Source organism: Psittacula echo (genome assembly GCF_963264785.1).
Source record: "Psittacula echo genome assembly, chromosome: 2".
Taxonomy (NCBI): domain Eukaryota; kingdom Metazoa; phylum Chordata; class Aves; order Psittaciformes; family Psittacidae; genus Psittacula; species Psittacula echo.
The window spans coordinates 69,835,072-69,860,737 of NC_137737.1; the positions used below are offsets into that span (position 1 = coordinate 69,835,072).

General features: G+C 36.9%; 1 protein-coding gene across 1 annotated transcript; it reads left to right on the plus strand.

The window, feature by feature from the left end:
* The first annotated feature begins 3,692 nt into the window (after positions 1–3,692).
* On the plus strand, positions 3,693–25,666 carry SLC35B3 (solute carrier family 35 member B3). The gene is made up of 10 exons (XM_080611117.1): positions 3,693–3,717; positions 7,901–8,179; positions 9,484–9,605; positions 10,547–10,701; positions 12,195–12,302; positions 16,859–16,956; positions 19,704–19,796; positions 20,196–20,307; positions 23,175–23,244; positions 24,368–25,666. The coding sequence occupies exons 1-10, from the start codon at positions 3,706–3,708 to the stop codon at positions 24,516–24,518; spliced, it is 1,200 nt and encodes a 399-aa protein (XP_080467243.1). The 5' UTR covers positions 3,693–3,705; the 3' UTR covers positions 24,519–25,666.

Genomic DNA, 25,666 nt, shown 5'->3' on the forward strand with positions numbered 1-25,666 from the left:
TGGCATTAAATTATCAGTAACACCATTATATTTGTCAACAGAAGACAAATATTGGTCTTCTCCCCCCTCTTCCCCATGCTAGACAGGTAAACCGCCTTTTTTCTTTTGGCAATCAAATTTCTAGGTTCACCTAACTCCCACAAGCTCAGCAGATGACAAGTTAGAACAGCCAAAATGCACTGTCATTTAACCAAAATACTTACTTTTGCATAATACTCATGTGTCTTGAATGCAGACCCTAAAGCAAAATTCACAGAAAAATAGGAGGCTTTGCATGCAATTCTCCACCATTTTTGGTAAAGATCAATAAAATACATTGGGTTTAGCTGTATTAAGACTTCAAATCCGTATCCTCATTTGCAGTTTTTAGTCAACCGAGCAGATTCTAAAATCATTTATACAAAGCTAAGAAAACACACAGCTCTAAGAGGTGGGTTCAAGCTTTTGAAAGTTGCATTACTTTGCTTTTCATGCTGAAATACAACAAAAAATCCTCATTGTTTTGCTTCATTAACTTTATTTTATTTATCAGCCAGGTGAAAATGTTTATGGATACTTGCGTCATTAATGGAAGGCCTATGTACATGTTTCAAAGGGAAACATTCCTGTATTGAGTAATTTTTGCACACATGGGAAATATTTTTTACTCCTTTAAATACTTAATAGGAACACGTTATGCCACAAAGATACTACTGTCCATAATCCACTAGGAAACAGCAAGATGTGCATTTTGTAGATTCCCTTCCACTAACAAGAAACCCAGAACACATTTGTCCTGCTATTTCCCAACCTACTGTGTAGGGCATGGGTACAGGAGTACCATTTCACAGTTGAAAAATTAGAAATGCTCATATTCAAACAGCTGGAAAACAATCTAGGCTAGACAACAAAGACAACAAAACCTAACATGAAGCTGGCATTTCTAAGTTGGATTGTAGTGAACAGAAGTTCTTGTCAACAAAACTACAGCTGACAGCATTATTGTGTATCTTCACTTATGCATTCCAGAAGACAGACATAGGATTAAGCAAGTTTGTACACAGAGTAAGCTTTCCTACTGGCACCTTGAGTTGGTTCAAAGCAGAAGTAGTGCAGACAGGTACAGGCAGCATGAGAACTTTGAGATCTTTAATGCTTCCACTGCCTGTGCTTGTGATGTACAATATCTATTTCCTGGATAAAGAGAGAAGTTAAGCCCCCAGAGTCTGAACCCCTTACCTTTCATAAGCTCTAACTTCATTTTTAAAAATGATAAAAGAAAATGTAATTTGCTTTCCAGCTTTACCAGTAATCCATACGTGTTCATATTGCAGACTGCAAAAACATCTGTGAGATCAATAACAAACATCCTACTCCTTGTTCATTCTTCTGCCTTATGTAAAGAAAACATTCCCCAACGTACATCCACTCTACACTTCTGCAGTTTGAATGATAGAATATGGATAATACAAACAGAAACTCACATTGTAAATGGCAAAATGCATGTCCTTTATCAAGTCAGGACACCTTTAGAAACAAAAATCAAGTTCTGCATTTCTAGACAATAAAAAAAATTAAAATTTTACAATAAGACAGCAACCAGACTGAAAAGTCTCAGATGTCAGGGAGTATCAGAATCACGTTGGCCAGTGTCTCTCCTCAATGCTTTTCCATGTCAAGAGGCCCACTTCCACAGGTTCCTCATTCCAGTTACAGGTTACTCAGTCAATCCCCTTTAGTGCTAAGATTTGATTTTTTCCTCCTGTATCTGCCTGCTTCCACTGAGTCATTCAGGCACACTCGACTCCAAATCTTGCCTCCTATGTACTTTAACTTGCCTTCAAGCTTCACAGAGTTGGAAGTTTTGCACTTCCTCTTCTTACCTATTTCCCATCTACCTGTAACTGGGAAAAAAACCCCATCATGGACAAGTAATCGCTCCACTTATATCTGTAAGATATACAGACATTACCTAGAGAATTTACTTATAGGAAATCCCAGCTGCCACATGCAAGCTTGAATATATTTACTTATTAGGGCAGTTACTTCTATCATGAAGATAGCAAGAAGCACCATCCCTATTGCTGCAAAAAAGCACAGTTATTTGCTAAATGTGAAATCCTCAATTCAAATAGTGGAAACCCAAACTGGGAAGCACCGGAACCTCTCAAGAAGACGGCTGCAGATGCTCAACCATCACTAATCCTTTTTCTCAGCAACACCTAGTTTGCCGAAAGGTTTTGGGGTTCACTTTTTCTTAATTTCAATCTCGAGCACACACCTTTTTTTTTTGGCATTTGTCACTTAACAAATAAAATTATTCTAAATGCCGCTGCACTTGTTGCTGCTATCCATCATATGTGCTGACTTACTATGCTAGCACTCAAAAAGGTAAAGGATAACTTGTAAAACACTGCAAACGTAAAAACTCTTAATTTCGAAACACTAAAGGACAATATATATATTTCTGCATAATGTTAAGTACTTCTGTACTGTTCCTAGAAACACAGAACTTCCATTTCATAGCCTGATACGATTAACAGCTAGACTTGATGTATTTTCACGTTACAACTAATTCATACATTTAAAAAAAAAAAATGCCTGTAGCTACCTTTTCCCTACGCTTTTTACCCGATTCTTTTGGCCATTATGTTCTCTACGCAGTTTGCTGTTATTGCTCTCGTTCACCTTTCCGCTTGCCATTATTTAATATTTTCATTATCTCCCTCCTGCAGCCTCACGTGTGAGGATCACAAGGCAGTGTAGAGTAAAACTCATTTAGGTGATTTTTATTAAGGCTGCCGCTTCACACGGCTGATTTACTGCTTACATTAGAACAGCAGAGCATTAGCCAAGCCTCGGAACAAACCTCCCTGCCAAGCATCCTGAAGTATTTCGATCCCATCGAGCTGTGAAACGCAGTCGCGTTCTCACAGGGCTTTTTCACAGCGTCAGAGCCCTCCGGCTCGCTGCGGACCCGACAACCGACCCCGGTGCAGGGGGGGCACATCCGCACGGCGACTGCTGAAAATCAATCGTTGCCCTCTCCGCGCCGCCACTGAGGCACCTCTGCCTGCCCTCATCAGGCGGCCGCTACCCGCCACCTCTGCAAGAGAACCGGGCAGGTGAGGAACAGGGCGCACCCCGAGAGCAGGAACGCTGGCTCCCACCACCCGGGCCTGCCTCCCCCGCCCCGGCTGCGCTCCGACAGAACAGAACGCTGTAACAGAGCTCACCACTGCCCGCTCCCACCCCAACCGATCCCAAACCCAACTCTGCCGGCCAGGACCGAGCATTCCCGGCAAGCCCCGCCCCTTCGCCGCCGAGGTGGGCGTGTCCTAACGATGAGACTCCGCCCCCAGAGCGGGAGGGCGGAGGAGGGGAGTGAGATGTGAGCCTGAGAGCGACATCAGTCGCTTCAGGACGAATAGCAGAACGCCGAGCGAGTGAGCGGTGCTCTCTCGATGCTCTCGGTGCTCGCGCCGACCCCTGGTATCCCCATCGCCACTTCCGGGGGTGTGGCAGGCAGGCGAGCCGGACGGGAGCTGCGGTGGGGGCGGAGGGCAGCTGGGGGTTGCCGGCGCGTCCCTCCCTCCCCGCGTCTCCCGCCGCCCGTCAAACAGGTACGAGGGTGAGGCTGCGCTTCCCCGGCACGCACCGGGACAAAGGGGGAGGAGGCGGAGTCGCGGTCGCTTTCTCGGGAGCGTCACCCGGCAACCGAGGGCTATGGGTGCGATGGTGAGGAGCGCGGAGTGCTGAGGACCGGGCAGGAGCGGCGTGTGGCTGGTGCTTAGTGGCGGGAGGAGTTTGGTCGGCCTGAGGAGGCGGTGTCCCGCGGCGTTGGGGCCTGTGAGCAGCGAGGCTTCCCTTTCCCAGCGGGGAGGAGCGAGGAATGGCGGCCTGTTGCGGCTGCGGAGCCTCTGTCCCGGCCCTGCCCAGGCAGCTGGCAGGTGCTTCGGCAGAGCCCCGTCTGTCCTGGCCTTGGGGGATGGCGTGAGCCAGCCCTCAACAGCCCGCTGGCAGAGGGCTGGGCGCAGGCGAGTGTTTAGGAAGAAAGCTTCAATGATCGTGTTGGGCCCTGTCCCCATTCCCTCTTTAGTCTGCGGGGCAGGAGCGAGGTACCACCAAGCAAGGGATCCGTTCGAGTTTGCCACAGACGTGCCGTATAACCCGGAGTATCCCTGTTAGGGTGTCAGCTGCTGGCCTGCCACCAAGTGTTTGTGGAATTTGCTCCAAAGGAAATTGAGCATGGCCAGGGCCAGCGTGGAACCTGCCTTGTGTAGCTCATGCAAGTGATTTTTCTGAGAGTACTGAGATGCTCTTCAGGGTTAAATAAGAAAACCCAGCTCTTTCACAGTGCTTTTTTCATGGTTGGTACAAGGCATTAACTTTTTGTGGGGCTTTTGCAGTTACTCGTTCATTTGCTTCTTTTTGATGTAGTACTCTGTTTTACTTGTGTGCTAGGTTAAAATCTTGCTCTGCACGGCACTTTATTTCAAAGGGAGAGAAACAAAAAATCTCCTATCTAAATGCGTTGTTTACATTTTTACACATGGGAAAAAAAGAGGAGGGGAATATGCTATTTTATACATCAGGACAGCTCTTAAGTCACTTGGCTCTTCAAAAAACAGATTTTTTGCTTTAAACTTAAAGTGGGTAAATTTAGATTAGATATAAGGAAGGAGGTCTTTACTATGAGGATGGTGAGGCACTGGAACAGGTTGCCCAGAGAAGTTTGTGGCTGCCGCATCCCTGGCAGTGTTCAAGGCCAGGCTGGACAGGGCTTTAAGCAAACCTGGTTTAGCAGACACTGCCCATGGCGATGAGTTTGGAAGTAGATGACCTTTAAAGGCACCTTCCAGCCGAAACTGTTCTATGATTTTTGCTGCATGTTTGTTCAAAAGGTGAATCAGTTGCTTGAGGGATTTTGGTGAGAGGGGGATGAACAGCATTTGTGGTACTTAAAAAAATAATAGTTTGAGAAGTCACACTAAACCTCAGAAGAGTTCTGTCACTGTTGGTAATGAAATTACTTGTTGGAGAGTTTTCCAAATGGATATTTACGTTTGCAATTTCTTTAGTTGTTAAATAATGTTTCTTGAAATGTTTCTTGAACGTGATAGAAAAAAGCCCTAAGTACTATGCATAATTTTCTTATGGATGGGTTGGGTGTTGTTTCTTACTACTTCAGGGGTAGAGTCAGTAATTGATTAGAAATAGTGTGCAAGAAATTAAGTGGACCGATTGTAAAAACTGGTGGTGTTCTGAGGAAATACTATAAATAGTTGAAAATTGGAAAAATTGTGTTGTGTGGGTTAATGCTGGTAGGCATCTAAGCACTGTATAGTCCCTTGCTCACTTTCCCTCCCACTCCCAGAGTGGTGAGGGAAGATGAAAAGTAAAACTAAGAAAACTTATGGGTTGAGATAGAAATTGTTTAAGAAATGGGGTAAAAGTAGAAAAAGAGAGACTGAAAACAGCACAGGTGATGTAAAGGCAATCACTCCCACAGGTAGACCAATGCCCTGTCAGTTCCTGAGCCAAAATATAGCTAACCTCCTGAAACCCTCTCCTCTCACATTTTATTGCTGAGTGTGATGCTTTATCACATGGAATATCTCTGGTTAGTTTGGGTCATCTATCTGATTATGCCCCCTTCTCACACTCTTGTCCACACCCCAGACTATTCAGTGGGTAGGGGACAGATGGAGAAACAGAAGAGGCATTGATGCAGTGTATGCTCTGCTCAGCAACAGCTAAAACTTTAGTGTGCTGTCAGCATCGTCTTGATCACAGATCAAAAATGCAGCACTATACAAGCTGCTATGAAGAAAATTAACTCTGCCCCACCCAGACCCAATAGATAAATGCACTTGTTACTATTTCTTCTTCCCTCTGCTTCTTCTGATCCTAACACAGGTATTACACAAATAATATCTAAATTAGTGGCCAGAGTGGGAAATGTAGGTACAATGCTATGCATTATACAATTCACTCAGTTTTCGGACTCCTGAAGCACACATGACAGTACTTGGCTGTGTCTGCTGCTGGGCATACATAATTTTCTGTTTCAAGTTGGCTGCAAAATGAAGCTCAGATTACTTCTGCAGCTCTTGTTCCTGCTGAGAAAGTGTGGCATCAACAAATTTATGTAATTGCTTTCATAAACTTCACCTTAAAAACAGTTCACTTGTTCTTTCTTTCATTTTTAAGCTGCTCTAGAATAGAGACAGTCTAGGGATGAAAAAGTAGTTTCTAGTACTGTCAGTTCATAATCAGTTCACGCCTATTTGCTCTCATTCTACTGTCCTTAAAATTAAAACTGTCTTTCCTCCTTAGCGGTAGCCCCTGTGATACTTTTATTGAAAGTAACTCTTATTTTGTTTTCATCCGTGTTTTTTGGCTAGTGAAGTTACACTTTCATTTCTGTTCATAAGGACAATCTGTTCCTCCATTCTGATAATCTTTTTTGCAGTTGCTCTTCAAATCTGTCTTTGAGGGCTATCAGAACTCTCTATGATACTGTACTTAAAGGCTCACTAGTGCCCCTCTTTGCAGGACATTGGTACTTTTCTGGTTTTACTGAAAAGGTCTCCTTTTTTATGGCCACCTCATTTTGGGTTTACCTGACAATCCACAAGGGTAAACTCTCTTCCTCTCGCTTTTGATTTTCAACTAATGAGCTCTGAATTTAAACACAAATAAGTATTATAGTCCCTAAACTCCTGTTACAGTCCCTAAGCTATTCTTTAAAAACTTTAATAGGTATCTTGTTCCAACCTGATAGTAAGTTATATCAAAAAAGGAAACAACTGCATTACATTTTTTATACTAATCCTTCATCTTGCAGCTAAATTTGTAGATTCTTATATTGTACAATAAATGACCAGTGTCCGTGCAGATTACATTTACTACATTTATTGCATGATTGAGCTTTTATATACTATACATTGTCTGTTTAAAAATAGGGGGAAAAGCATTTTTTTGTGTATGTGTGATGAGAAGTATTTTTGAGCTGGGGAAAACAAACCACAACAAACAAAATTTAATTACTGACTTCTTGCTGAGGTAAATGCTGACCTGCACTTTAAAATCTTGGGACTACTGACTGACTAGTGTGTTTATCTTGGGGCTAAAAAGAAAAAAGGAAAAAACAACCCTCAAACATCATACTCTCTGGTGAGCTGGGAAAAAGAATTATTCTCCTCAATCTAAACTCCTTCTGCAGCTTTAGTCATCCAATTTTGTTTTCTGTTACACATGGAAATGACTGCATGTGGTTAATATAAAAGGGACAATGCCACAAGCCTCATCAGATAACCAGTCTAATTTCTGAGACTCTCTTAACCTTCTTGTTTCTGTCTTCATGTTCTGTTCCTCAGAACTGTGTGAGAAACTGAATAAATGTGAAAGTGAAGGGATAACTTCTAGTTCAATGCTTGTAACCGGTCATAGCCTCAAATGTGTATTTTTCAACAAGGCTTCCCATGTAGTGGGCTAGTCTAGTATGTTTCACTGTGAAAATGAGGTAGACGGAGCTACAGTGCTTCAGTATCAGTTCTTTCCTTGTGATTTAATCATGGGGGTCACTTCTTGTCAAGCAGTCACTCCTGTGCAAAAGGGCTAGTTTGAGTTGTTGTGAAACTGACACTGGTTTTCTATTGCTAGTGTTTTGGGGTTAGTTGGTTTGTTTTGTATAGTGTAAGAATACTGCTTCCTACATGAATCAAAACTCTTTTTATAAAATGATATTAACTCACGTTAACTTTGGACATCAGGAAAGAGAAATAAAATTTATGAATAAAACCAATCCAACAAAACTCTTAAACTGTTATAATTTCCATGTAAATGTCACATTTGTTTACTGGTATTGTTGAAAAGCTGTATGTTATGTCTTACCTGACTTCACCATTTCTTTCAGCGTTCAGACAGAGGACACACAGAAAAAGAAGAGCAGAAAGAAGATAAAAATAACACCGAATGCAGCGAACTAGGAATCATGGATCTGAAATTTACTTCTTCAAGAAAATACATTTCCATCAGTGTACCTTCCAAATCTCAAACTATGTCTCCTCATATCAAATCAGTAGATGATGTTGTAGTTCTTGGCATGAATCTCAGCAAATTTAACAAACCTACTCAATTTTTCATCTGTGTTTCTGGAGTTTTTATGTTTTATCTGATCTATGGATATTTACAGGTAAATACTATGAACTTGTGTCTTAGGCCGATTCCTTCTACCCCTTTTCTTTTTCAGTAATATGTAGAATATGTATTTTAATATGTGTAGACATATATATGAATCAGAATTTAATAGCAGTAAATAATTGTATAATGTAAGATTCCATTATAATTCATATGCCTACAAGTTTTGGTTCAGTTGGACTTTCAGAACTTGGATCTTTTACTTCTGTGTGCGAGATAAACTTTCAATATTGTTTTGAATATGATTTCTTAGTCTTCTGAAAACAAACAAATTGTAGAACCCTACACCCTGGCATGTAAGTCTTCATTGGTATTGAAACCTTTAGATCTCCTTGAGTTCCATGAGTGCTGTACAGTAGCAGACTGTTGTTCTCTCTGCTCTCCTTTCAGGGCAGAACTGAAACATGGACTGTGTTGGTTAGGTAGAAGAATAATACTTATGCTGTTTCAGTTAAACATTTCCCTTCTTGCTAGCCTTTTCTCATTTATCTTGAGCAGCTACACTTCTTTTTAAGTTCAGTGAGTATTCTCAGTAAAGCAGTGATTTAAAAGTTGGTAATTAAAAATCACTGTTTCCAATGTACCTTTCAAAAACAGCTGAGAATTTTGTTAAAATAAAGTTATTTCCAGAGAATTAAACAAAGTTATTGGTAATTGAAAGCAGAATCCGAAACAGGAAAATATTGGGTAGAGTTTTGTTTCATAATTGACACATCTGCATAATTCTTTATGCAGCGCATGTATTTTTCCATAACAAAGTGCTCTAGTTTTAAATGTTCCTACATTCCTACAGCCTGCAAATTTATAAGCTCACAAGTGCTGTTTAATGTAGGCACTCAAAATACTAGGGGCACATTCCTAAGAGATGAAAATTACCAGTAAATGTCTGTTAGAGAAAGGTAGTATTTAATTTATTGTGAGATATCTATAAATTTTGGATAAAAGCAGTCTACTGAAGCAAATTAACTGAAAACCAACTGGAAAGCAGTCAGGAAACTATCTATAATATGGGATGACTATTAATGGATCAGATGTATTCCCCTTGATGAACCAATCTATTAATTTCAGTGGACTTACACCAGTAGTAAATTTTCTCATTGCATTTTGGAAAACCTAAATTGTCTTTTTCAATACTTTGCAAATTATGTATAGTAGGTAAATCTTATGGTTAATAACCACCAGCTGCAAAGGCTAGCTTTGCATGTACATGAAGAAAAAAAAAATCTGTTGATTTTGGTTTGATTTAATGTTTTGGTGCCTGTGCATGACCTTGCTGGGTTGTTTTTTTTTTTTTTATAGGAATTGATATTTTCAGTGGAAGGTTTTAAAGCTTTCGGTTGGTACCTCACTTTAGTGCAATTTGGATTTTATTCCATTTTTGGACTAATAGAATTGCAGTTGATTCAGGACAAAAGGAGAAGGTGTGTGTTTTTCCAAGTATTTTACCCACTGTTCATGTTAGAAGCATTTGATATTTATGGTAAATTTAAATTGAATGTGAATACTGTGAGGCATTGTTAGCAGTTCCATTGTTAAAATAATGTGAATTTACTGGAACAATGTTAGGAGTGTTTTAGAAGCACCCACTTAGATTTGAGACCTGTAAATAGTCTTCTTGACTCTACTATCACATTGTCCCACTTACAAAGCATATTCTGTCCCCAGGGTGGCTGAAACAGACTGACTCATGCATGTGTTACTTGGGATTATCATGTCTAGAATAGGACCAACTGCACTTCACAGCACTTGAAGCCATCTGTCACTGAATACCTTTTCCTCAAACCTTGGCACCTCCTTACCAAGAGGTTCCTCTAACATGCTGTGTATTTTGGAGAGTGTCAGAGGTCTGCTCTCTGTTTTCCATGTGTCTAAGTAGGTTTGCTTTAAAAGGTGTGCATAGGTTTTGTGTTTTTCATTTAAGATAGCATTTTCATTCTAAAAGTGTCAACGATCATGTGAAAACTTCACAAAAAAAATTGTCACAATGCCATGACAGGACTAAGAGTGAGGGTATCTTGGTATACCAACCTTCTGTGTTTCCTTTGACAAATAAACTGAAGCCTTCATCTTGACTCTTCTGTAAATATACCTTCTCAGAAGGAGGTTAAATGATTACTACTTGAATACTTGCTGAGCTATGAAGTTTTATTGTCTTCTATTTGAATACTGTTTATTAGCAGTAATTGAAAGAAATGACATTTGATACCAGTCATTTATGTGCATTTTTAAATTTGTTGCAGAATGAAATGCATTGAGAAAGATGGTCAAGGTGTATTGCAAAATATTCCTTTATCTAAATTTTCCAAGCTAAATCTCCTGTAGATGACTGTAATACCAAGATTCGTATGTTTATATTTTGTAGAATTCCTGGCAAAACCTACATGATAATAGCGTTTTTAACAGTGGGAACTATGGGTTTGTCAAATACCTCTTTAGGATATCTGAATTACCCTACTCAAGTCATCTTCAAGTGCTGTAAGCTGATTCCAGTTATGATAGGTGGGGTTTTTATACAAGGTAAGTTAGTCTTGCTATTAGATTATTTTTTAATTGTTTCTTTGGGAGGCAGTCAAGTATGGAATCCTGTACTTTGTTAAATTCCCCTGAGGCTTTTGGAGAAGGATAGGTAGCATTTTTCCTTTAGGAGAAAAAATACATACTTCTGAAGCATCTTCTCAGATTTTTATAAATACAATTAGATGTGGGGAAAAAGAAGTTATACTGGTCACTCACAAAACTTCATTGTTAAGTAAAGTAACGTTGTTTTCTAAACCAAATCACTTCATAATCGAACCATTTTCAATAGCGAAATGAAAAATTTCAATGGAAAAAAAATTAAAATCTAGCTGTTTTGTGAAGAAATCCCCAGCTCTTCTTGTTTGAATCCCAAATTCCTAATTAAAATTCCTAAATTTTGATTGTTTAACCAAAAGTACATGACTTTAAATGCCTTTGGCTAGTCCCAAAGTCATAGCTCATATTCCAAGAACAGAAAAAAGGATCTGGAAAGCAACAGATAAAGTGTATAATAATTTGAATAAACATCAGTAATTCTGCATTTAAAAGACTTAAGCAGATTATAAATATTTCTGTTTGTTCAATATACAAAGATTCATGAATTCAGTAAAGCTCTGCATGGGTAAGTGACATGAAACAGAGTTAGGATGATATGTTTCTATTGTTGAAGTTAATTTTGCCCTTCTATTTGCAATAGAAAGTTAAGCTTTCAGAAGAGGTTACAAGTTTACATATGCACATGCATGCACAGTATTTACCTTTTATTAGGAGTTATTTGTATTATTTTAATGCAGAAAGACTGGTACTCCCTTAAAGCTTTGTGAATCTATATTGTAGTTGTATTCTCTGTGATTAAAAAAAATACAATTATTATGTAAAAATTTTCAGTTAAAGTTTGAGAAGTTCAAAAAAGTTCCTTTGGAAGCTTATAGTGAAAGTACAGTTTCTGAGAAAGGAGTATGTTACTTCAAACAAGATATATTAACTGCTGACTTTTCATTTCTGTACTCTTTTTCTGCTTCCATCCGTATCCCATCTCTTCCAAACTAAAGACAATATAGAGTTCTAAAAGTACCCAAATAATCTGTTAGTGTTTGGTAATGACTCCTCTCTAATCAATGAAGGCAGCCAAAATGTCTTTCATGAGGGAAAAATATTAAAACATCTAAGCTGATCTAAAGTTTCTGAGATGGTGCTTTGTCAGGGAGGATGTGCCATGTGTCATTGAGAATACGCTTTATGTCATTAGGGTTAAAACTAAAACTGACCACAAGAATCAGATACTAATCTGCTAAGATCCTTTTCCATGTTAAAAGCTTCTGTTGTAGAAGAAACTAATTTCGGTCATGAAAAGGCATAGCATTAAGTCTTCTGCTTAAGTAAAAATGTCATTGGAACACTTATTCCTTTGACTTCTAGTCTGCTGAGCATGATAATCATGAAATTCTGAGAGTGGTAACAGTCCTTTCATGTTGTTTGTATTGCTTTTGTAGGAAAACGTTATAACATTGCAGATGTATCTGCCGCCCTATGTATGAGTCTTGGATTAATATGGTTTACTTTAGCTGACAGCACAGTTGCACCAAACTTCAACTTCACAGGTAAATATATATTATATTGTAGAGATTAACAAAATGCTTGGGTTTTTCCTACAATAAGTGTTCTATAGAAGTTCTAAGAGTTCTTCGTGGAGTGCCTTCAGGTATCGTATGGAAAATGTAGGTTTCTTTGCAACTGCACTTGGCAGAACAGTATCAGTGCTAGAAGAGACCTTTATTCCAAGTGGGGTTTTTTTTGTTCTTAAAACTTCTGGAAATTCCACCCTTTAGTTTGAAATGCCTCATGCTTGTTCTCTGGGAAGTACTTACTTCCCAGTAGATATGTTTATCTATGATAAAATTCATTTTAACCATTTTAAAATGTTGACTTTCTCACTCGGATTTGCTGTAGATCTTAGTTGGAGTGCCCGTGTTCTAACTTTTCTGTGATGTGTAAAATCAGAAGCAAAGAAAAGATTTTAACCTGCTTGGGTTTAAAAACTTAGTTGAATTTCTATCTCAAATGGCAAGAGAGAATTGGTTCTTCATTAAATCCATGTAATTTACTTGGTCAATGTTTGGATTAATAACTGAATAGTCAACTTTCAGTGTATTCTCCTTTTGAAATTCTGAGATGAGTTACAACAACTGTTATGACATATTTAGTGTGAAACTATTTCTTAGTAATGGAGGCAGTGATTTAGAAGTTTTGTTCATAGCCATAATAAATTCTTGGTTTTCAGGAAAAAACTTCTGGTTCTCACAAAATATTATTTCATCTAGGGTTAGTAACAATCAATTTGTTGTGTCACCTGAACTCTATATATCTTTTGCCTTCCTCATAAATTAGTTCTCATGCATTTTATTGTAATTCTAGTGCTATTTGTAGTGGAAGAATTTAAAAAGAAAAAAAAAAGTGAATTATATAACCTGCTGTGCATTTAATGTGTTTGTGTGGTGTAACTGGATAGCTGCTTTAAAAATATAAATATTTTGAGTACAGTATGACATTGATAAGCATGTAATTCTATTCTAGTGTTTCTGATGTATAGATACATGTTACCATTGCAGTTATTTTTTACTACAGCCTATAAGTGCATTCACATGTTAATATATTCCTTTCATGAAATTTGAATTGTTTCAAATATGTCTTATGACTTAATTCTGAAAAGATTTGGAAAGTTGATTCTTCAACTGAATGGGACAAGGCATAGTGCAGCAAATGTAGTCAAGTTCTGATGCCCTCAAAGATCTGCAAAACACAAGATAAAAAACTTTAAATGTCTTCAGAGAATAAACAGGGTTGTCTTTCATTATAAATTTATTTTGAATACTTCAAACAGGTCTGTATGTGTTGAAGCATAGATCACTACCCTTTGGAGGAAGTTAGTTCTGTGAAAATAGAATATAGAACTAGAATTCAAAAGTCTGCATCACTCCTTAGGAAGGTGATACAAAATTCTCCTGCTCACCTTTTGAGAGGGTATTTTCTATATTTCTATATTCTCTTTTCCTGTTTCATTTTATTCCCATGTTGCTTAATTTAACCAGAAGAAACTTTTCATAATCGAAAAAGTGGAGATTTTCCATTTCTTGGATGAATTATGGAGATAGATGATCTCTTCCTTCAAGAAATGTATTGATTTTTGGTATTGCAGAAATACAGCTGCTGAAGTGTAAAACCAGTGTTAAGAATTATTAAAAACTTCACTCACTCTGAAAAATGGCAAATTCTTTTGAATAATTACACTTTTCTTCGTGTAAATCACAGAATAAGAACTGAAAGCCGGAAGGCAGAATTTTTTGTCTTCAAGGAGTATCTTCAAAGAAATAACAAAGTATTTAAGGATATTCAAACTTTGAAAAACATAAACAGCAAAATAAATGTTTAACTTCAGAATTACTGTTTTCCAAAATTGCAGTTTTCTGTTGCTGCCTACTTACTGCCCTATAAATTCATGGGTTCCTTCCAGTGATTTATTCACAATTATTAGAACTGCTTCCATGCAAATGAGTATGATTCTAGCATGGTTTCACAGAACTACTAACTTGTTAAGACTAAAGATGTTTACATTTCACAGTTCTGAGAGCGCAAAACTTTACTGTGACGTTAAACAAAATTCATAATCTTTGTTTGAGGCAAATACTAAAAATGGAACATGAGCAGATATAAAATACTACCTGGATGAACAATTATATGAGGTTTTCAGTTTGGGGTTTTTGTGGGCTTTGAGGTTTGTTTTTTTTTTCCTTTCTTGCTGTTGAAATCTAATCTCAGTATTACTGGGCCAAAAAGGTGTCTATGCAGATTTTGTTTACACATGAAAGACGTCAGCTAAGAAAGCAGAAGCTCTGTTCTGCCAGAACAGGTACATATTTGTAACAAATGGAGAGGTATTCTCTTCAATATGGAGTTGGTGCTAAGAGTTCAAAGCATCTTCTGTCATTATTAGATCGGAGAGGTAGTGGTAGATATCCTAAATAGCTGTGAATAATAGATACAGGAATTCCAAGACAGACCAGAAGAGAAGGGTGTGGAGAAGGAGATAGCCTTGAAACATTGGTGTTATGGGAACTTCCACTGTTCTGGCTTTACAGGTGTAAGTGAAATTAACTATTTTCAGAGAAGTCACAGTAAAAATATTGGTTCTATGCAAATTCTTCCATCCTGGACTATTTGTGCACATGCAGTTTAGCCTTGCAGACCAAGGTGTTTTGTCCTTAGCTTCTCTGTTGTTAAGGAGATACTACTTGGTTTGTTACATCTACTGTGTCTTCTAATCGTATGTATGTGAATTATTAAAGAGGTCTTAATGGGCAGGTAAACTCCAAACAACATGCTAACACATTTGTGTGGTACCAATTGTGAGTATGAGAATGTGTTGGATATTTACATAAGTTCCTCAACAACAACTTATAAATGTATAAGCAGTGTTAATATCTTAAATGACTTCAAACATCACATTAATAGGGTAAAATACAATGTAATGTAGTATTTCAATCAAGTTGGTTAGTGCAAGACCTCCATGTTTAATATCTTTCAGAAATAATTTAGGACCATTCTTTCAATCGTTTCTACTCACACTTTACATACTATATAACATTACGGGTCTCTTTCATGGTTTTGCTGCTGCTGCTTAGCAGGTGTAGTGCTGTTCTTCTCTTCATACTCCAAACTGTGTATGTAATATTAACATCTGTCTTGTCTCCACATTTCTCTTTTCCATGCACACTTGCACTTCAGATTCCAGGTAACCTTTTCATCTCAATCCAGTACTGAACCTATGCATTTGTCCAGTGTTGCGCCTGGTTCATTAAGCACTGCTGGAAAATACATGATATTGAACATGGAGATATACTCAGTCACTTTAACGAAAGGGATCTGCAGCAATGCTATTGGCAAGCTATACCTTTGGACCAGAGCTGAATCCAATTAGTTAATATATCTATGTCTTCAGCATAATTAGTATTAAGGTTATCATTTCATTTCCTCATACCTTTTCCAATGCCTGATAACTTTGAGTAATGAAAAATCTTTTTATATTGTCCCAGTTGTATATTACTCTAGCCTGGGAAAAGAAATGGTTCCCCAACAAAAAAATGCTGGTTTGAAAGTCACAGAAGTTTCTCAAGAAGATGCCACCTTAAACTTCATTGTTCTTAAAAATGTCAAATCTTTAAATTCTGAGAATCTTAGGAACTGGATTTTTTTTTTTTCCTTTGCCAGAAACTTGCACTCCATTTGGTCCAATAAAACTCCTAATCTGAGACCTCCAGTAGTAAACGTAATATTAAGAAAATATAACACTGCTTGTTTCTAGTCTTACACTCCTCATTCGTCGAGACTAGAGCACACCGTAAACATGATTTTGATGACTAATATCTTCTGTAATATTGTATACCTAGGAAAAGTGGTATTTCAACCAGTATGTATCATTAAATGCAGCAGTCGCTACAGTCATGAAAGAATTGAAGTTGGGAGGTTGGAAAATGCATTGTGACTGGTGTGAAAAGAAAGTTACTAATTTTTGTTGTTGGGAAGCTGATTGCATTATTGACTGTGTAATGACTTTGTTGTGAACAAATATGGTAACCTAAAACCATGGGGTTTGTACCTGAACAGCAGGTTTTAAAAATTAGTATTTCAGAAATGGAAGACTTCTGTTGTGAATCCTCTTGCATTTGTTTAACCATTATATCTAACATTTTTATTTGCCTTTTTCAGGAAAAAACAGGAGTAACTACCCAAAAGAGTGTGTTGTCTGGTTATATATCTTCATTAAAAATACCTAAATAAATGCAGTTGACATTTTTTCACTCTTGTTACTACACAAAGTACAGCTGGCTTCTTTATAGCAATGTCCAAATGTTCTTGTCAAGCTTTGAGGCACACAGTGCTCAGGAGTTAACTGGTGGAGAGAGTGGAGACGGACACTGCTTTATATCATTAAATCATTTTGCTGACATTTAGAATATGCTATAGAGGGGGGTTGTTAAGATTTTCCTGTTCCTTAGATTTATTTCTTCCCCCCCCCCCCGATAAGTAAGTAGTGTTTTTTGTCACTGCTCTGCTGATAAATATTCTGAACAGGTTTTTGTTTCTTTCTTTCTTACATTAGGTGTGGTCCTAATATCCCTTGCCCTCTGTGCAGATGCAGTTATAGGAAATGTACAGGAAAAAGCTATGAAGTTGCACAATGGTTCTAATTCAGAAATGGTAAATACCAGATTTGCAGTTTTAAAATAACATATCATAGACAAGGCATACAATGAAAGAACATGAAACTTAATCTTCTTTTCTCTTGCATATGTAAAGGAGAGCTCTTCGTGTACTGTTCTTGAAATTTTCTCTTTGTTTGGGAGCTTTTGCTGATATTTTGTTTGGTTTTTAAGGTTTCAAGGGTGCTGCTTTCTACGTGCAACTTAATGTACATATATTGCAGCTACAGAAACACTCATTTCTAGCAACAATTTCTATGTCTACGCTGCAGGCCTGAAATCGACAGAGTGTTTTCTGAATGATCATGTGCATCTCTGAAAAATACGTACTGCTTTTCTAGTATAGATGTGCATGTGTTACATGGAACACATTGCTTTTCTTACTTGCTAGACTTCTGCTTGTAGTGTGCTAGCATTTGAGAGGCAGCCTTTTTTGAAGCTTTTGAAATCCATAAAACTGACTTTCAGAATAGATGAGTATGTGTGTTCCTGATTCAGTGAAATACATAATTCTGTAAAAAAAAGTCTTGCTCAGTATTTTTTATATACTTACTTGGAATGTGGATTATCTGTTTGTGAGGAGTGCTTTTTTTTTCTTTTTTTTTAGATAAAATATGTTTGAACTTGGCATCTTTTTCTCTAAAGTCAATACAAGAAAATCTTTTATTATAACAGGCATTCTTTGAATATGCCAAAGTCAAAAGTAATTGAAATTTAGTTTTCATATTTGGCAGGTATTTTACATTTAACTGGGAAATCCAGTTTCTCATTTGTGAGGATAACTTCATACATGGAATAAAAAATCGGTTAGAAGAAAGTTTCATTTAAGGCTGAAAGTGATCTAGGTTGGCTCAAGAAGTTTGATCTGAAAGTTTCTGGGAAGTGGAAGAATATACCAGAGAAGTGTCACTGTGTTCTTGGTTTTACTTTTGTACTTTTCTCTAGTATTCACTGTTGACTGCTGCTGGAAGCAGATTTTAGCTACATGAACCTGACCTGACCTAGTGCAGACTTCTGTAGCTGTACTCTCTGAAATCCAAAACAAAATATAGTCTGTAACTGTTTTCTTGCCCACTTTGTACCTTGCCAGCAGTCATCTGACAGTTATTAACTGCCTTACCTGCAAAGCTCCTGTTACCTCCAGAACCTTGCTACTTATTCTGTGATAGTCTGACAAATTTTGCTCTTCGTATTGTATGCTCATACTTTTTGTACAGAATCATTGTAGTGATTAATGATAAAAAGATTTTGGTTTTTTGAGGCCTAGAGATTACACTCCAGGATTTTGTTTGGAGAATTCAGTGCAGGAGTACAAGCAGGATTTCAGAAATTATTTTTCCAGCCTTGATAATGTAGGTAAAAATTTAAGAGGTCTTCTGTATCAGAGATCGCATATAATGGACAGTTATCTGGAAATAAAACTGAATAGCAAAGGAATGTGTCATCCACAAGATCTGTTTTGTTGCTGAATGTGGAGCTTGCCCTGGATTAAGCAATTATGAAAAGAGAAACCACTGCTCTGGAAGGTTATACCTGATTTTGCCTTGTATGTCATTCGTATGAAGTGACCTATATCACACTGCCTAACAAAGAACTAACAATGTGGTACTCAGTCCTGGTTGTGAAAGTGAGGTCTTTCGGTAGTTTGGGAGAAAAGCTGGATGTAGAGGCAAATTAAGAAGTAGAGGCTAATTTTTGTGTGTATAAACGGTGTAAAATAAGAGCTCTGAAGATCAGGTCATGAGCTTCAAAACAGTTTTGCTTTTAAAAAGTATATTCATCCTCCTTTATTGTAGAGCAGTGATAAGTCTTTTGATGTCTCATGGCATTGTAATCAAATGTTAATAGATTTATTTTTCAAATAATTGAGATAATATAACAAAAAGTAGTTGATTAAACTTGTGTTGAAAGAAGGCCTGTAATTGACACTGAGTTTTGAAAGTGTAGTCAGCCTGTTCTAACTAATGATGTGTAGAATAGTTCTGTTCACTGTATCCCTTTTTCACAAGAAAAAGCCCAACAGCTGAATGCTTCCCACTACATAGATGGACAGTTTCAGCTTCTATTGATGCTTCTACATGGGAAAGGATAGCATGAAGGCTCTTTCGTTGCTGTATGAAGCTATGAATTAAATAAGGGTACAGACAAAATTAATACCTGTTTGTTGAGTATAGGCTGTTTTGAGTACTGAGCTAGGTCAGAGCTGGTTGAAAACCTTGAATCCTATAACCGTAACACGGGTGCATCATGTACTTGAACTGAAGTGACACAGATAAAGCTTATGTGACACTTCTGGCAGTTGTGGTGATTATGTGCTACCCTTTGTACATTTAATGTAACACGGATCTTTACTGTGTAGGGTAAGTAGCAGAAAACAAAGTACATTTAAGATATTATTTGAACTATTAAATTACATAGTTATGTGAAGTTTTATTTAGGCTGTGAAATCCTGTATTTGAAGGGTTTACTGCAGTCAACTTTGACCTCAGGATATTATCAAACGACTACCCTACAAAACCTTTTTTTTTTAATGTAGTTGTGGGTAGGAAGAGTTTCTCTATCACTTATTACTCACTTTTCACTGTAAATCAGCTATTATAGAAATCCTAGTAAAAGTATCTTCAAACATTGCAAATTTAACTCTGAGGAGTTGAACATATTAATAGGACCAAGCATTTGAAAGAATTTACTTTTGTCCTTTTGTATAGTATCACCTGGTAATTATTTTCTCTTAAACTATTCTAGGTTTTGTATTCCTATTCAATAGGTTTTGTGTATATTTTATTTGGATTAATATGCACTAGTGGATTAAGCCCTGCAGTAACATTTTGCTCAAAGGTAGGTGTAAAGATTTCCTTTTTTTCTATGAAGAATCTCATTGGAAAACATTGTATGGTTTAGAAAATCTCACCACTTATCTAAAGTCTTTCCATCATGTAAACTGGTTAACTTGTATATTTCATACATTAAGTTGTTACAGTCTTTGATGTATAAGATAGGGTAATGTTTTAAAAAACAAAACAATCACAGGACCAGGCTTATGAGCTTATAATTTCATTATTATTTTTCCATTATTTAACTAAAATTAAATAAGGATCTTTGCATGAATGCATTGTTGAACAGCTTGTTATTGCTGAAGCAGTTGATTAAATTTTGTAGTTTTATGTCATTTTGCAATACCTCAGGGTTTGTTTTACATTTTCCTAACAGGCTTTTTTTTTGTTGTTGTTGTTGCAGCATCCAGTTCAGACTTACGGTTATGCATTCCTTTTCTCCCTGACTGGGTATTTTGGCATATCCTTTGTTCTAGCTTTGATTAAAATCTTTGGTGCCCTTCTGGCTGTAACAGGTATGAACAAATTATATCTTTACTGCTTTTGGTATAAAACCGTAAAGTAATTCCATTATTTAGGAAGGACCTTTTGAGAATTGTTCTTACTCTGCATTTTTTTCTGTTCTTTATGCTGACCGATTGTGATTCGTGTAGCACTGATCTTTACTAGTATATGTGGTTGAGAGCTTCCTCGTTCCTTCTGTGCCATATTTTCAATATTGAAGAGGCTGCTAAGTAATCTTGTACATGTAGCCTGTGCTATGTTTTAGTGAAGGAACAACACTGTTCTACAAAGGGAAATTGCAATGGAAATGTATAGTCAAGTGACTGAAGTGCCTACATATCAGAGTATCCCCAACTGCAGGAAAAAGGGGAAATGACCTTGCTGTTCATTTTAACAGCAGTTGATTCCACTATTAACATTTTTTATGTATCTAACAACACTAAAGGAAAAGTCTGACACATTTTTCATCATCTTCATGTGCACCTGTTTTAGGCTGTTCCTGAAATTATTACTCAGCACTATATACATACCGATACAGAATGTAAAATTCTTTGTCTGTAGAAAATTGTTGCTTCCAAACTTAAAATGTAACTTGAGTGTGTTTTTCAAAAATCAGTTATTTAGCTTATTCTATCATCTCTATAGTTGCTACAGTAGTCTGTCAAGAACAGTTACACTGGGCTCATTCCTTCCTCAGGTTACCTTTCCTTTAAACTACAAACATTAATCACAAGGGCCTGCAGGGGAAGTTGTAGCAAGATGCCATGGAGATACTTTCCTCTTTTCCTTCTACCCCTAAAGGCTGGTTTCTGTCAGGTGATGCTCTACCTTCATCTGTGGTCATGGAGAGGAAAATACAGACAGGTTTTTTTCTGACCTGAGGATTGCATGCTTTGCTTTCCCATTAATTATTTGTTCTGCAGTGCTTCTGTTTCATGTATGTTTTTAATAAAGTTCTTCTGACTGGACAAAGGTCTTCTGACTGGAAATTGGCCCAGATGAGAGTGTTGGTTCATGTATTAAAATAGCTTTTTTAAAAAATAAAAAAATCTTACTGTGCTAAAAAATGTCTAAAAATACTAAAAAACCCTCTCCAGGTTTTCTTGTGCTTGACCTTGATAATTCCAACTCTTTAGCCCTTTCTGTCTTGCCTGTAGCAATGTGAAAATATTTATTGTGCCTTGGAAGAACACCACATTCATTACTGTCCCTCCCACCCCTCATCTGCCCTCCCCTTCTTTGGGGGGGAGCGGGGTGAAAGAGTTTAATGAAAATTATATTTCTATTAGCAGAATGAGAAATTATCAGACTTAATTGAGCAAAAGAAGAAAAGGCACTTAATTTAGAAGGAAATGGTTACATAAATATTCTAATTAATAACTGATTTGAAAGAACAGAAATAATTGTAATTAGAAAAACTGAAGTAATTTACCGATTTTTTTTTTTTAATTATTCATCTGTAAACTGTTTTCTAATTAAAACTCAATTTTCTTTTTAATTCTCATTTAATTTTTTATGTAATAGAAAATCATTTTATTTGATGCACATAAATTTCTTTACATTTTAAGAAAATTGCTACTTAGAAGTTTAGACGGGCAGATAAAGCAATGGTGAAGACTGTTTCTTCTACTACAAAACATGCTTTTAAGTAAATATTTGTTTGTGGGGGCAGGTTGGAGAGAATGAAACTTGCTTTTCTAGCCAAAACAGTGAGAAATTACATCAGGGGTCACTGGTTCATTTTTTCTCAGTGTGTTACAGTAAGACTAATGTGAGACTAATATGGATGTAGTTGTACAAGTAAGGCTTTCCAGTATTGTATAGTAAAATGTACTTGATGGTAAGCAAAATACTTCGTGTTAATAAAAATACATATTTTTATTTAAGTGCAGGCAGTTGTCTCTGTTTGTTTGTTTTAACCAAGTGAAAAGCCTGCACTATTATATAGAATAGCCCCTTCTCATTCCCTTAACCATAGCTGAATTTGTATGCCTGGCTGTACTGTCACTTTTTTTAAACATTTGCAATAACTTCTACTCGTTTATTGGTTTTGTTTCAGTGATGAAGTCTGTAGGCTTCCCAGTACATAATTTGCTGTATTGTTCATAGCAGATAGCAATGAAATTGTTCAAATCATTGTTGGAGCTACAGTTAGTTTGAGAGTATCCCAAACAGATAGTTTACTTCCATTTTTAGTAACAGGGTTGTGTTCTCAACTCCCCTTACTCCCTTAATTCTTTCTAGTGAGAAGATGACATGTAGAAGAAGGTCTTTTAATGGTTTTGATGAAAACTTCCCAATGCAGCCTCTGAAGTCAGACATCATTGAGTTTCTTGGGTTTCTAACCAAAATTGTATTTCTCTGCACTGCTAGGTAAATTTTCAGTAACTTCAAAAGAATGCCAAGGTGATGACACCATTCCACTTAAAAATAAAGCCCCAAACACCACTGAACTGTAATAGCATGAGGTGGAAATGGCAAGAGGTTTGGTGTATCCATATAGTGATACCAGTTTTTTCTTCTTTAACAGATTAATTTATACCATTAGTTACTTGAAAGGGTTGTTTGTTGCTTTCAGATATTGTGAATTGATCAGCATGAAGTTATTAAATAGCAAGTCTTCTGGAAGTTTCTCTGCTGCAGATACTGTGACTGAAGCTGATGCTACTGATGCAGTGTACTTGTTTCGAACAGCATATGGTTCTAGCGCTATTTTGTACTGGACTAGTGCATCTGCAGTCTGTGTTTGCACCAAGGATGATCATTGTGTTAGCCAGACAATTAAGTAATGAGGTTATCTACTAATATTGAAGCCTATATTGTGTTCTTTTGCTGTGACTGAATGCTTAAAGAAGTAAATATTGGTTTTCCTCTGCAGTAACAACAGGAAGAAAAGCAATGACCATTGTGCTTTCTTTCTTGTTCTTTGCAAAGCCGTTCACATTACAGTAAGTATTTACAGTTTTGAATAGGGTTTTATGTGTGTTATAAAAAAATCATGGTCTTGATCATGGAAATATAACAACAGTAATTAATCATATTCAGACTTTAGTGCTTTTCATTTCTTATCTTCTACAAATGTTGGCATTCTGCTGTAAATATTGACTGGCTTGTTGATGCTAATCATGCTAGAGAAAATAGTTTCCATTTTTCAAAATGTCTGGAAGACAAGCTAGTACACGTGTTGGCATTTTTGGGGTTGGTTTTGTTTTGGTTTTTTTTTTTTTGTTTATCTAGTGCTTATGATAGCTAATAAATTGGGTACTTTCTCTGTGAAGGAAGATTTAAAGGAAGGCATTTTCTCCATGATGGTATTATTTCCCCATTTACGAGCTCAGGTGTGAGTTCTTAACTAGCCTTTTTAAACAACTGCAAGCTTCTGTTATCTTGAGATATTAAATTACAAGTTTTCTGAGCTTGGGTTTCTTCCCTTTTTTTTAATTTCAAGGAAGAGCTTACATTGCAAAATGCAGCTAAGTTGATACATTGGTCCTGATTACTTCTGGTTTGAAGCAAAATAGTTCTCAATTCTATTGCTATGTGTAATTTTTTTTGAGGTTTGAGAACAAAGCTTACAGCCAAATGCCCTAGTGCAATTTACTTCAGCTAACAATCTTGAAGCTTAAAATAATGGAGAGCTGAAACAAAAATGCGCTTACATTGGAAACTATGACTGTAAGGCACAGAGTGAGAACACATATTGGGCCAGTTACAGAGAGTATAGCTCTCATAACTGTAGGAAGAAAAAATGTACTAAAACCCCTCAGGACTCCTTTATTCATGTGAGAAAGAGCAGTTACTGTTTAGTTGCTATTTAACTATAAACACACCTTAATAAGCTCTTCAGCCAGAACAGGAAAAGGAAGGGTGGAAGGATAGTAATAATAAAGATGTAAGCAAATCTTTCTCACAGTCCACTAATTTGTGGTTGTTTTTTTTCCTTAAAGTCTTCTCTCCTTAATGTGGGGGCTTTATTTTTATTTCATCCACAAATATTGGTATATAAGTGTTACGGATAAAGTACTAATGTACTAATGGTAACTTTTTTCTCTTCCTTCCCCTTCCTTTTAGGTACGTGTGGTCAGGCTTACTGGTTGTCCTTGGTATATTTCTGAATGTTTACAGTAAGAATATGGATAAAATCAAACTGCCTTTCCTGCATGGTCTCTGGAAAAAAAATGTGGAAGAAAGAAAAACAAGGACGTTGTCACAAACTGTATAGACAGTGGTTTATGCCTTGTCTAGACTATGACTTACTATTATTTTATTGGAACAGTCTTCAACTGATTCACTTTCCAAAGGGAACATTATTAAAACCAAAGGAGCTGAAGGCATATTGTCTGCTTGCAGATTGCTAGAAGTGCACATTTTTGTGAGCCCTTTCTTCAGAGCACTTGAATTCATCGTTAAAGGTGTCGTAGGCCATTGTCAGATGGCACTATCAGGCAATGAAGGACAACAGCTCCCGGCAAATGGCTGAGAAGCTACACTCCAAGTGGGACAAAGGAGAAGAGTATTTTGGGCATTTTAATAATACTGGCCATGTGGCTGCTCTGAGATTAGTGGTCCTTTGTTAATTGTCTATGTGGGATAATTTAAATGTAATACTGTATTAACATTTAGTGGAACCTTAATCAGCAACTGGTTGACCAAATTGTGATTTTAAAGGTGGAAGGTTTACAATATGGTATGTTGTCGCTCTTTTTCATTTTAAATAAAAATGTTGGGGGGTTTTTAAGTTACTGATTAGATCACCACAGAACTTTGTATTTATTGTAATAATTTTTTTTTCTATGGGAATATAACAGTGTTACTTTTTTTTATTATTGCTTGCAAGTAGCTAAAATGAGATTGAGGTTGTGCAGTCAACACACCTATGCTTTCACAAGTGGTGAACGGGCTTTTAGGCCTGAACAGGGTCAGAACACAGCATGAAAAAGCAGAGATTGAAACAATGGTGTAAAAACCTGTTATTTGCTTATTCTGTGGTGAAATACAAAGTTTTTCATTGGCCTGTGGCCCTGCATATCATGGTGGTGTAGAGAGAGGTGGAAGTCCTTTAAATTAGTATCATCAAATCAAAAGTCTTCATTTGCAGTATTGGAGTAAAGAATAACAACATCTGCTAAGGTATTTGGAATATGTATTGTGTCAGTCTTAGTGTGGTCCTGTGATGAACTTAAGAGGATTAGGGTGCAGATTACAATTTTCTTTATTTAATGACAGGAGGAGATGGTGTAATACCAGTCTGTCTTTTTAATCATGAATTTAAGAAATTAATTTAAGACTAAATCCATTTATCTCTCTTACTTTCATATTCAGCTTTCTTTTGAATTGCTTGCCATCTCTTTGATTTTATGTATTTAACAA

What these genes read in the sequence shown, in the direction of transcription:
- SLC35B3 (XM_080611117.1), top strand. An exon ending in TGATCTATGGATATTTACAG is followed by an intron (nt 8,180 to 9,483) that starts GTAAATACTATG and finishes TTTTTTTTATAG; the next exon opens with GAATTGATATTTTCAGTGGA. An exon ending in AGGTGGGGTTTTTATACAAG is followed by an intron (nt 10,702 to 12,194) that starts GTAAGTTAGTCT and finishes TTGCTTTTGTAG; the next exon opens with GAAAACGTTATAACATTGCA.